This window comes from Ostrinia furnacalis, unplaced genomic scaffold, assembly GCF_004193835.3.
Source record: "Ostrinia furnacalis isolate ACB-3 unplaced genomic scaffold, ASM419383v2 OfSCF7532, whole genome shotgun sequence".
Classification (NCBI taxonomy): domain Eukaryota; kingdom Metazoa; phylum Arthropoda; class Insecta; order Lepidoptera; family Crambidae; genus Ostrinia; species Ostrinia furnacalis.
In genome coordinates, this window is record NW_021137771.1 from 82143 (window position 1) to 94338 (window position 12196).

The window sequence follows — 12196 nt, forward strand, 5'->3', positions numbered from 1 at the left end:
TCCCGGGTTCGATTCCCGGCCGGGCAGAAATTGAAATGGTGAATTTTAATTTCTGTGACGGGTCTGGATGTTACTATGTATAATATGTATGTATTTAAAAAAAAAAGTATATAAGTAGTATATCCGTTAAGCTAGCACCCATAACACAAGCATATTAATTGCTTACTTTGGGGCTAGATGGCGCTGTGTGAGATTGTCCAAAGATATTTAATTTAATTTAATTTAATTAATACCTCGCAGCCGTGACGTCACATCGATAGTGAGGTGCGAGTTAGCTCGATCGGGTTGTATACTCTGATGTGCTGCCGACTGTGCTTACATAGTATAGAGTATAGACGAATATACCAAGGAACTTTATTTTATGCCAAACCGCCTCTTTATTTAAAGCTATTTTTCACGTCTCATTTGGTCATGTCATAATACTTTTGAAGCTAGTCAAATCGTGATCTCATTACAAATTAAGAAATAGTTGATAAGAAAATATGTAGTCATTTAATTGTAATTCTTAATATAATTTATTTATAAGATATTCATGCCTAAACGTCATATCCTGGAAGTTGTATGCCAAATGTTTACTTAGCTTTGGTAATTAATACATATATTGGTAAAATTATATTCTTAAGATACATAAATATCTAGCAGTTTTTTAGCTTTACATAATATCAATAATATTGATAAATTCTTACTCCTTATCTTACATTTTATAGTCATTCCTGAAAGATATATCTTTCAGGAATGCAATATCAAGATCACCCATACATCTTGCCAAAAGGTGAGACGAGTGCAAGTGCACCTAACAATTTTATAATGAAACCACTTAGGCCGGGTTCCCACTATGCCGGACCGGCAGATCTCCCGGTCCGGTAAAATCGCCGGAAGGCCTAGCGGCGGTACAAATTGTATAAAGCTGTTCACATTATCCCGGATCCGGCTTTTTCGCCGAGCCCGGCATTTTTACCGAGCGTTTTGTCACAGTATATGTGGTTTTGTCGCTACAAAATTCCGGCAAAATCACCGGACCGGAGTAATGTGAACGAGTTGCGGCCCACCCCGCCGCGCCCGTGCTTCCCGCCCCGCCCCGCCCGTGCTCCCCGCACTTTATTCGGCTCGGATTTCGGATCCGGTGATCCGGTCTAATGTGAACACCCTTGTCCGGTGTCCGGTTTCCGGCAGAAATGCCGGTCCGGCATAGTGGGAACCCGGCCTTAGGTTACCTAATAGGTAGGTACGTTAGGTTTTTTATTTAATATGATTTTTCTTCCGACTGTAATTGAATTCATTTTAAGCAATAGGTCCTTTAACACACCAAAGGGGGGCCCAGTTGGTGGAAGAAAAAATATTTTAAGTCTATATCTGTAGACGCACTTGTGACTTGTCCATTGGTTGCTTACCCATTACAAAGAGAGACAAATGGAATTCTTAGTGTGAGCTAGTTGTTGTTTTAAATATTATTGAGTATTTTTATTAAGTAGGTATTTATTGTAATTATTTAAAATGTTGTGGAAGTAATTTGAATCAATTAAACAGAAGTAAGAAGCTGCCGATAACAGTCTTGTCAAAATGGTGCAATATAGTTTGTAAGTTTAGTACGAGTTTAGGACTTTAACTGCAATGAAAGTACTAATAACCAGAATAATAAAGTAACCGTAGTGATTGAGTACTATAAAATATTTTCATCGATTGTTTACTTACATATCGTAGGATACAGAATCAACTGCCGTTAAATATTTTGGTATGGTGCAATGAATAAATTATCAACAACGATATTATTGTTTCATTTTGTTCAGTGTGTGCAAATTTTTGGTTACCTGCCCTCACGTCACGCCATATGCACATCAGTTTATTTTCTTGTTGTAGAGGCTTTATCTAGCAAGTTAGAGGTTCGCGTGTCGGACTACAGATGGTTGGAAACCGCATCTCGCTAGTGTAATCGGTAATATTTAGCCTAGGCGCAAACCACAGACTTTTTTTAGTTGGCCGATACCAAATCGGTGTAATGTGCGTACTTCCATACACGCCTATACTGATTATTAACTACCCGACTGAACTATCGGCCGACGAAAATCGGTTGGTTGAGCGTAGGCTTATGGTACACATTTATATATTTGTAAGCTGTTTGTTTTCTGAATAAAACAAAATAAAATAAAATAAAAATTAATGAACAAGACTTGCAAATGTTGGAGTTAGTGTCGGAGACGGAAACACGGTCTTCAACCATGGCGACACACCGCGCCAGCGCCACCTGTCGGAGATGTAAATTAAAACACGGTCGTCAACAAGATGGCGGCACGCCAGCCAGCGTCATCTGTCGAGACGAAAGTCAAAACAGTCATCAAGATGGCGGCACGCTAGCGCCACCTAGCGGCGGAATACAGAATCTACGAGAATAGCGAGAAATCGGAGCGCGGGAACTTCAATTCGAACTCAATGGGATATTATTTTTTTCTACCGTGGACCCGGGAAGAACGTCCAAGAAACTATCGCGCGGGAAAAAGCAAGTCTAATGTTATAAAGTTAACGTAACTAATTTACCAATAATATTAATAATTGTTTCCTGCTCCCTTATAAACTATAATTTTATATTGTTGAAAGGGAGTCATTGAACAAAAATTTTCATGTGTAACCCTAATTCCCTACCTTTGCCTTCTTTAGCAATCAACAGAAACGCCGTCTTACGTGCATATGCGATAAATAGGCAATTCATATACAGAAAAAATAAATTACAGCCGTAAAAATATTCTTAAAAGTTTTATTTCATCTAATATAAACAAAGTTCCAAGAAATAACATTGAATGTACTAAATATACAAATTATTCTTATATTATTAGCTTAACATTATATCAGTAAATTGACTAGTAGACTCCTACGAGCTCGAAGGACGATTAGACCTCACTAATTTGTAAGTATTTATCATCGATATTAGTAATAAGTAATTGCATTATTAACTATGATTAATATATGGGTCATTCCATAAAATCTGTATATTTTCGACGTCATTTTGTCCGTAACTTTTTTAAGATGCTTTTGAATACTTTATTAGTGTAAATTATAGTTTATTAATTAATTATGTTATGTCTAAAAGGGCCAGTCACTTTATGCTTTATTTTAGGAGAAATTATAATTTTTAATTCTTTCATACTACATTACTCCTATATGACTTCTAATAAAGTATAAAACATATAACCTTAACATTTATAGATAAGTTAATATGCATAATGTAGTTGTTTTGTTATTATCACTATATAAAAAACATCATTCCCTAACTAGTAATTTAGTCCCAAGTGCCGTTTAAAGCTAGGGCCTGACGCTCTAGGGACTGACAATTTGGAGTAAAACTTAACATAAATGCAGATTAACTTTATATTATAAGATGCTTAATACGATGTGCCGAAAATAGCCAGAAAAACCACACGTAAATACTATTAAATTATATACAATTTCCTATTGTAATCAATAAAGCTACTCAACTAGGGACTGACGAAGTGACTGGATTAACACATGTTTCCGCAACAACTGGTACGTTTGCACTAATTCAAAAAACGGCTACCGCAAAGCCAGTATGGTCTGAGGATAACTTCGTATCGTACTTTTAACTCAACTAAATGTCATTCACTCTAAATACATATTAAAGCGCAAAATTATAAAATCAGTGCGTGGCGAGGGAATGACTCTAAAAGCTGTAGACTCTTTTTCAACTAAAGAAAATCAAATTGTTGTTTATTGAAACCGCAAAACATTAATAGAATTTGGTGTAATATACATTTAAATAGATTATTCGTTAATTAAAACAAAGGATAAAGTTGATGTTTTTATAAATGTGGGTCCCAAAACACAAACTTTTGGAGTACGGACATGCCTAGGGAATGACGTTTTGGGTCGTTCAAAAGTAATTTAAGATGTTTTAAAAATAGTTTCAAAAAATATAAATGGGTGATGAATAATGCACATTGCGAGCTGTTATTTAACAATTTTGGAATAAAATATTAACAAATATTTCATGTGAAATGTGGCGCGGACTAAGAGTTGACATATTTTTGTGGAATGACCCATATGCATGAATAATATTTTAGTCAATACATGAAACATAACGTAGGTGATTGACATAAACAAAACAACATTATGTCAATATAAACTTAGATATTCCAATTTAAACATAATTTTCATTTTCGATTTGTACGAGTATTACTAAGGTTAAATTATAACGTAAAATAAACGCACCGATAAAAGGAATGGACATAGTAAATGCGTATATTTGAAAATAATCTAATATCAAAATAGTAATTAATTAACGACATTAATGGTAGTGAAAGAGACCCCTTTCTAGTTTTTTATGAGTCAATTTTCCAACTCAAACTGACTTAACAAATCAATACTTTACAAATATAATTTTCTAGTTATTTTAAAGTTGGTTTTATGAGACGTGTTTTGAGTTTAGTATTCTATAGATAGATATTATCAAGATGATCTATTTAACAAACCAACACAGTAAATGATAGAATCATTACAATAATGTATGAAATGAGAGTATTTTTGGTGAATTACCTATTTATTCGTCAAGCAGGTACCAGTAGTCTTGATCATAATAGCAACATTCAAATTGAAATTTATTAAAAGGAATACTGAATGGATACTATGATTGAATGAAAAATTCATGATCTCACTCAATTTGATATTTTTATATTAATTATATTGTCATACCTACACTACTTTCTTAATTATGTTTTTCTTCAGTAGGTATATTTTTTGTTGATGTATAATTTGGGTTTTTTTTAAAACATGAGCCATGTCACGATAGCCGCTCATAAGTTTGACATCCTGTCACAACCAACACGAGAGGAAGAATTTAAAGCGAGTTTAATCAGTCAGACGAAAATTTCACAAATAACGAACATTGTTTGACAAGGACAACCTTCGCATTCGTTCATTCAATAATACTTTTCGCGTAAGCCGTCGGCTGAAGGTTTTTTTTATTAAATATAATGTAACACACACATCTCATTATGAATCATGAAGGTCAAAACTATCAAGTAAGAACAAGCTAGTTAGGTCTGAATGCTATGGACATAAGGTATTAATATTTTGTCACCTGCCTCACAGTATACATACACCCAGCCTTAAGACCCCATAAAAGGGATGCCCATTTACACATGAAATAAGTATGTATAATATACAGTTAATTCGCGACAACTTATGTTAAATAAATATACATAAAAATACACATTGCTTAATAACATACCTACAATCCACTAACATTTACATCAGCTATCTGCATCACTTGAAACTATGACATGGATAATATTTCTTGTACATTAACTATCCAACTAAATTCTAAGGCCAATCTTCATAGACATTGTGAACTGTGTGCCAAATTAATCCATTCCCAGTGGGTTGATGTGCCGATGGCAATAACACATGTCTCACAAACGTTCTGCCTTGCGTCAAACCAAGGAAAAGTCTCCAGTTTTTCCCTCTTCCAAAATGAAATGGATTCTTGAAAGAGCTTTGAGTCTTCCTCAACGTTGCATTTATTTGAGCTTCTACGCTTGTTTCGCCTCTACTTATGTTCCTTCCATGTACTATTACTAATGCTCCAAGTGCAAAGAATACTGACACACAGGTCACTGCCATGAAAATCACACCCTTTCTCTTCCATGGGTGGGCACAAATACGCTGGGCCTCAGTTATAGGTGGCACAGGTAAGTCATGCTCTCTAGGAAAGTTTATGGAATCATATTCAACAATGGTCTTAATAGGGATGAGTACTCCACTTTTGTTTATTTTGACCGGATGTCCAATCAGTTCTGGGTCATTGTTGGGAATGATGCCACCTGAAAATAGAAAAAAAGCATCATAAGTGGCAATCATTTATAAGAAACTAGCTGTGCCCGCGACTTTGTACGCGTGGAAATCAAATCGGAATTTTCCCATGTTTTCTCACTGTTTAAACTTCAACAATCATTTCAAAACCAAAATCAGCTAAATCGGTTCAGCCATTCTCGAGTTTTAGCGAGACTAACAAACAGCAATTAATTTTTATTGAGTGAAATTGTTGTTTAAAAATTATGTTACCTGTATCGTTGAGCCAGAGAACTTGATAGCCAAGGTCGAGCCCAGCAATTATAACGAATGTAACCCCAATCACCATATACACCATGTATAGATAGAAATATCTTGCGTTAAAATATCCGACACAGTTGTTGAGCCAGGGGCAATGGTGGTCCATGCCCAGAATGCAACGATCACACACAGAACAGTGGTGAGTCCTTGGTGGTTTTGGAGATATACATTTCTTGCAAATGCTGGACGCTTTTAAGACCTTTGGACCCTGAAAATTACATTCATATAAGTAGTTTCAAAAACCAAACACTGAGCAATGAAGAGCTGGTAACACTGTTTGACAAAATTATGCAATTGGAGATGTAAAAGTTGCTAATTACTGGTAACTGTCTATTTAAGACCTGTCAAACCCAGAGTTGTAGTATTCTAAGTTAGATAAATTCCTATCAGTCTTTCAGAAACTGCAGCAAGGTAAAGTATAAAAAATAATTGTTATGTAAATAAATACCTTTGGTGGATATCCCGGTGGCGTTGTAACTCCCATGTAATAGTGGAACAAGATATTAAGAAGTAACCAGTTTCCGAATACTACAAGAAATGCTGAAGTATACGGGTCCCGCTCCCACCAGTACGGCAGGCCAACCCAGTACGCTATTACAACTACAGCTGCTGTTAAAAAAGTCACCAAGATGACGAATACCTGAAATGTTTAGGTAATTCTGTATTAAATATCAAATACTTCTTAACACTTTCCCGGACAGTAACCCAGACACAATAGAAGTTAAATTGTTATGACTGCTATAGTAGTTCACTGTCCAGGAAAGTGTTAAAGACGCAATAAAGAACAATGTTAAACAAAAAACAATATTTTAAAAGATAAACAACTCAGTGGATTAACCAATCACAAGTGTTACAAAATAATATGCCTATGTAATAATATCACTATAGTATTCATTTAAAATGATTTATTGTTACCTCCCTGACAATTTTCAGCTAAATCGGTTCAGCCGTTCTTGAGTTATAAGTGGAGTAACTAACACGACTTTCTTTTATATAATAGATAAGGTCTGTACAGTTTATTTTAAATATTTCAATTCAAATCATTACCTTCCCTAAAGTAGCTGCAAAGTTGTCCACGAACCAGAAGATGGGTTCTAACAAGCAATCCACTACATAACTATGACCCATGTGCTCATTATAAGTGAGGGACCTTGCCGTCAATATTGCCTGTGTGAATTTCCACACTATATACCCCCTGTAAGAGAAAAAATTTAAATAAGAACAATTATTGACATAATATTATAAATAAACTGAGTACATCATAGCATCTTTTTACTACACATTTTATTTGAGTACAAACACGAGCAAGATTTACTTACTTTATTTCCCAGCAAATCCGTCGCCATTGGAATCTCCATTGTATGACCGGCATTTTAATTTTTTTTATTAACCTGAAAAGAAATGTTAATTTTTTTTAAATCTTACAAGCACCTACTTACTTCACTGTTTACAAGTGGTGTACATTTGTAGGTGAGGTCAGTGAACTTTAGTTCTAATTTATTATGCAAACCAGCCGGCTTAGGCTTACTTCAAAAACATTACTACACGAAAGGGTGTAAGAAGGAGTCTGTAAGTAAAACCAAGAGCCCTAACTCAGGAATACATAGAAATATTGACCTAAAATCAATAAATTTAAATATTGTTGAAGATGACGCTGATGGCTATTTGGGGCCTCATCTAATTGGTTTTTCTATTCAGCATTTAGTTATGTTTCAGAAATGTAACAAAATCAATACTTGTAAAACATTGTCTTTAAAATATGAGAAACATGACGTGAATTTGCTGTGTATAGTTAAAATACTTTTACATACGGGTATTATTACCATTGGGCATTTAATTAATAATCTACAGGAGCTAGGTTAAGAAAAATTATAGTATTAATTGTATACTTATTAAAGATTATTCTAAGATTGTATACTAGGAACTTCTTACTGATTTAAGAGGTACTTACGCTTACAAGGAAATGCTTACTTAACAATTAAACGGGTTTGAACTAATAAACTATACTCTCACATGATTACACCGCATAATAATTAATTGGTAGCAATTGTAGCAAAGTAAATTCACAAAATAAAACGATAGCCGATGCCGCCATCAACAACAAGGCAGGCAGGCAAAACAACGATGAATGTCAGATCTGTCAAAATGACGTTTTTAGTTTTCTCAAAATAGTTCGGGCATTGCCATTGCACCGTTTGTTAAAAAAGTTTAAAAGTTTAAAGCATTTCCGGCGAGAAAGCTGAAAACTGAAATAAAAGCACTCAAAATGGAAACATTGAATAAAATGAAATAGTTCCAGTTTATTTTGTAACTTATTATTAGTACCGTTTGAAAGAGCTCGTGAAACACTTTCAGGATCAGTAATCAGTATTTCGATATCTTGTATAGTTTAGAAATAATCGAGTGAGATAACTTATCGTTTCCACCCTGTATACAGTAGGCCACAGTTCCAGTTATTTCTGATTTTTCTCTCGCTCTCAGCAAAATAATGGTGATTCTTTGCGATAAAACTAGACGGATGACCGGAAAGGGGTAGCTGAAGAAACTGTGGCCGATTAATAGTGATAGTAGGGCCTCCTTAGTATAGGCAGGCCTCCGCACTATGGAGCGAAATTGAGATTTATGGACATAGCGATTTTTTTCACAATTTCTATTTGAAAAAAATACCTATCGATAGGTTACGTTATTCTGATGAATAAATGCTGCACAAGTTTTTCTCTAAAACCAATAGTTTGACTGGAAAAAAATATTTTCCATTTTCGTTGTATGGAATGAAACATAAAGTGGNTTAATATTTAGGAATAATAATAATTAACTGTAGTGATTTAAATAATAAAAAAAACTACACTTTTTAAATAATAAATTATTTTGAAATACTTATGACAAAAAACTATAGCAAAAAAAATATTTTAGCTAATAAAAACATTAACTTTACTTCACCGTGTCTATTTTCCGACACTTCACCTTTTAAAACTGTTTGTTTAATTTCGAATTATCGCAACACTGAAGTTTATTAATAGGTACTTTACAGATGGTGCGATTATACAAACTCCACTAGATTAAAGTTTTCTAATCGTAAATACAATAAATGCTTCTTCAAATTAAGTTTGCTCATACAACCCTGATGCTTGAGCGGTGACGTAGATCAATTCTAAACACAAAAAAATGCGCTCTTGTGAGCGTAGTAGTAAGGTGCGATTTCGAATGCACCATGTGCGTTGGATATTTTGCATTATTATTATTACCGTTAAAATGTCGGCATCTGATCCTACACAAAGGAGTGCAATTTCTGTTGCTACTATTATGTATTCTGTGGTATAGGTAAGTTATCAAATTGGGTATAATTCGAAAGGTCATGTCTAAAATAATACAACAAGTTTATCATAGCTTTATTACTGAAGCTCTGCCACGTGGTAAGGTATGCATGTGGTGAATTGATGAAAATTTTGCATAGTATTATTAGGCGGTTTCAGGCAGGTTTTTAGGCATTCCTTACGGGTTTCAAAATTATTTTGATTGCCACCACAACCAGAGTAAAGTCGACGCTTGCATGTTCTGTAAATTACGAAATAAATTGTTATTCCGGATGTTTTAAGTTTTCTTTTGCTTATTGTTGTTTTTCTTTTCTATAAATACCTAAGTTATGTTTAAGATACAAAAGACAATGCCGGAAATTGGCGTCTTTTTTTTTTCGCGCGGCCATCGACCAAACCTTGTTTTTGATTACAAAATAGTGTAATAAACCAAACTTACTATGACATATATGTATACCCCTAAACTCAGTCTGAACTGAGTTACGAGCATTAGAAGTTTGATGATTTTACATACTAAAAAAGTTTTGTAAGAAATTGTAACAAAATAGTGACATTGTATGTGAAAACAAACAATACCATCCATTAAAGGCTCCAGACATCAGTATGCAGCAGAATCAGCGCAATAAAAAATAGCGCAAAATTTTGTTGCAATTTCTTACAAAACTTGCGCGGAAAAAGCAAATCTAGTATGAAAATCATCAAACTTCTAATGCTCGTAACTCAGTTCACACTGAGTTTAGAGGTATACATGCCATAGTAGCTAAGTTTGGTTTATTACACTATTTTGTAATCAAAAAACAAAGTTTGGTCGATGGCCGCGCGAAAAAAAAAAGACGCCACCTTCCATACAAAATCTGGCATTGCCATTTTTGTAAGAACTTACATTCTTATGAAATACTTACTTGGCAAATCTATCCCAATACCAGCGGTTATAATGACCAAAACAATTGCCAAAGTCGAACGACAGCGAANGCTCGTAACTCAGTTCACACTGAGTTTAGAGGTATACATGCCATAGTAGCTAAGTTTGGTTTATTACACTATTTTGTAATCAAAAAACAAAGTTTGGTCGATGGCCGCGCGAAAAAAAAAAGACGCCACCTTCCATACAAAATCTGGCATTGCCATTTTTGTAAGAACTTACATTCTTATGAAATACTTACTTGGCAAATCTATCCCAATACCAGCGGTTATAATGACCAAAACAATTGCCAAAGTCGAACGACAGCGAACAGAAGTATGGTATTCGACCTAAAAGAAATAAATGCTCATGTAAATTAGAGTAGGCTTAATCTTAAAAATTAGGTAACTTGTTGCTGTTTAATCTAACCTGTTTGTGCAGTAGTATTAAGATGGCAATAGTCCAAACAATCCTCTTTACTTTCGAATCTATTCCCATTTCCCTGACAGCCCCCCCAAAAGAACTGGTAGCATTTTCTTTGTTTCACATCGAAATACCACTGGAGAATGTCCGCGCGACAAGGCCCGGTGTCAGGTCTGAGGAAACAGGACTTGTGTTTTGCTGCAATTCAAGATAATTCAGAATCTATGAGAAAATAAGATTAGGCTCAATCTATTTTTAAACTCTACTCTACTAATTACTCTGATCATCCATTTTCGTGCTTTTGCACGAAGAGGATGATGTTTAAAACGACATTCTGGTGCTTCTGCTGGTGCAGGTCCTAATTCCTTTTACTCATTGCTCAAGCGTAGAGCAAAGCATGAGGAAACCTAATGAGTGTAAACGGGAGGTTTCATGTAGTGGTAATCGGCTAAGGAATCTCACATGGCCAGCTTAAATGCCCCCTTTGTAGCAGGTATGTATTCACATTTACTCTGCGTAAAAAGGACAATCTGACTAAACAGATCATTTTGATTCAATCACTGTAAATAGCTACTAGTTTAGTGGAAAAAGTATACAAGTTACCTCGAAGAGTTTCATCTAATTGCATACATATTGTTTTAGTGTATGGGTCTGGCGTTTCAGTTGTTCTGTGTTTTCCATAGTATTTGTGTTTTTTTCTCTTTTTTCTGCAGTCAGATAGGCATATCAACAATATCAACGCTACCAACAGTATTCTACAGTTTACACCAAGCTTAAATCTCCACCATACTTGCATGGCCGCGGAAAACCCTCATACTACGTATTTTATTTGAAATAAATTTTATAGTGATCGTGCCATAAAATGGAAATTTTATCGCTTACAATAAATAGATTTACTGATATAAAATCAACCACCAATCTTACAAATCGCATTCAAACAAATAATGATTTTTTTTTATTTATAGGCTCTACGATTTAGGATGCCTTTGCTTCATTAACTTTTATAAAATGTCATTTCAAACCGCCAAAATTTGATTTTACCAACGACTTCAAACGTAAAAACAAAAAAGTTATGCAAAAACTTTTTGTCAAGTAAGTAAGTAAATGAACTGAATTGCAGTTTCTAATGAGAAACTTGTGCAATCCAAATAAAATGATCGATAATTACTTTGAATTGTAATTACAATGTTAGTTAAAAAATCCAGTTCATAACGAAGTTGCTTAAACTAAGTAATTAGGCAACTACAAGAAATCGCGTAAAATAGGTACAAATTATTTTTTATGAGAACAACTTAACTAATACGTCAATTTATAGTTATAACTCGATAATCTACTGATTGTTGATTTAAAATGGCCAACACCGGTTTCGTCACTAATGGCACGTCATTATTCGTCGAGTAGCGAACGAAACGAATGCTAAGCGGTGGGCGGGGTGCGAGAC

At 34.5% G+C, this 12196-nt stretch overlaps 2 protein-coding genes across 3 annotated transcripts; both read right to left on the reverse strand.

Moving 5' to 3' along the window:
- Positions 1-4117: 4117 nt before the first annotated feature.
- LOC114365041 (palmitoyltransferase ZDHHC16) lies at positions 4118-8230 on the reverse strand. Of its 2 annotated transcripts, none has more exons than XM_028321465.1 (6): positions 8089-8230; positions 7437-7508; positions 7165-7312; positions 6566-6757; positions 6070-6325; positions 4118-5828 (listed from the first exon to the last, which is right to left on the reverse strand). In XM_028321465.1, the coding sequence occupies exons 2-6, from the start codon at positions 7487-7489 to the stop codon at positions 5329-5331; spliced, it is 1149 nt and encodes a 382-aa protein (XP_028177266.1). In that variant the 5' UTR covers positions 7490-7508; positions 8089-8230; the 3' UTR covers positions 4118-5328. The 2 variants fall into 2 exon arrangements, with proteins under 2 accessions (XP_028177266.1, XP_028177265.1); XM_028321464.1 differs by having other exon boundaries at positions 8069-8230.
- A 1259-nt stretch (positions 8231-9489) lies between these two features.
- LOC114365016 (tissue factor pathway inhibitor) lies at positions 9490-11551 on the reverse strand. Its single transcript, XM_028321431.1, has 4 exons — positions 11359-11551; positions 10762-10953; positions 10595-10682; positions 9490-9672 (listed from the first exon to the last, which is right to left on the reverse strand). The coding sequence occupies exons 1-4, from the start codon at positions 11549-11551 to the stop codon at positions 9510-9512; spliced, it is 636 nt and encodes a 211-aa protein (XP_028177232.1). The 3' UTR covers positions 9490-9509.
- Between the last annotated feature and the right edge of the window lie 645 nt (positions 11552-12196).

What these genes read in the sequence shown, in the direction of transcription:
- LOC114365041 (XM_028321465.1), bottom strand. Translation starts at nt 7,489, where the DNA reads ATGCCGGTCATACAATGGAGATTCCAATGGCGACGGATTTGCTGGGAA. An exon ending in CGGATTTGCTGGGAAATAAA is followed by an intron (nt 7,313 to 7,436) that starts GTAAGTAAATCT and finishes TTTCTCTTACAG; the next exon opens with GGGGTATATAGTGTGGAAAT. An exon ending in TCTCTGGCTCAACGATACAG is followed by an intron (nt 5,829 to 6,069) that starts GTAACATAATTT and finishes TTCTATTTTCAG; the next exon opens with GTGGCATCATTCCCAACAAT.
- LOC114365016 (XM_028321431.1), bottom strand. Translation starts at nt 11,551, where the DNA reads ATGCAAGTATGGTGGAGATTTAAGCTTGGTGTAAACTGTAGAATACTG. An exon ending in TAATACTACTGCACAAACAG is followed by an intron (nt 10,683 to 10,761) that starts GTTAGATTAAAC and finishes TATTTCTTTTAG; the next exon opens with GTCGAATACCATACTTCTGT. An exon ending in TATTGGGATAGATTTGCCAA is followed by an intron (nt 9,673 to 10,594) that starts GTAAGTATTTCA and finishes CGTAATTTACAG; the next exon opens with AACATGCAAGCGTCGACTTT.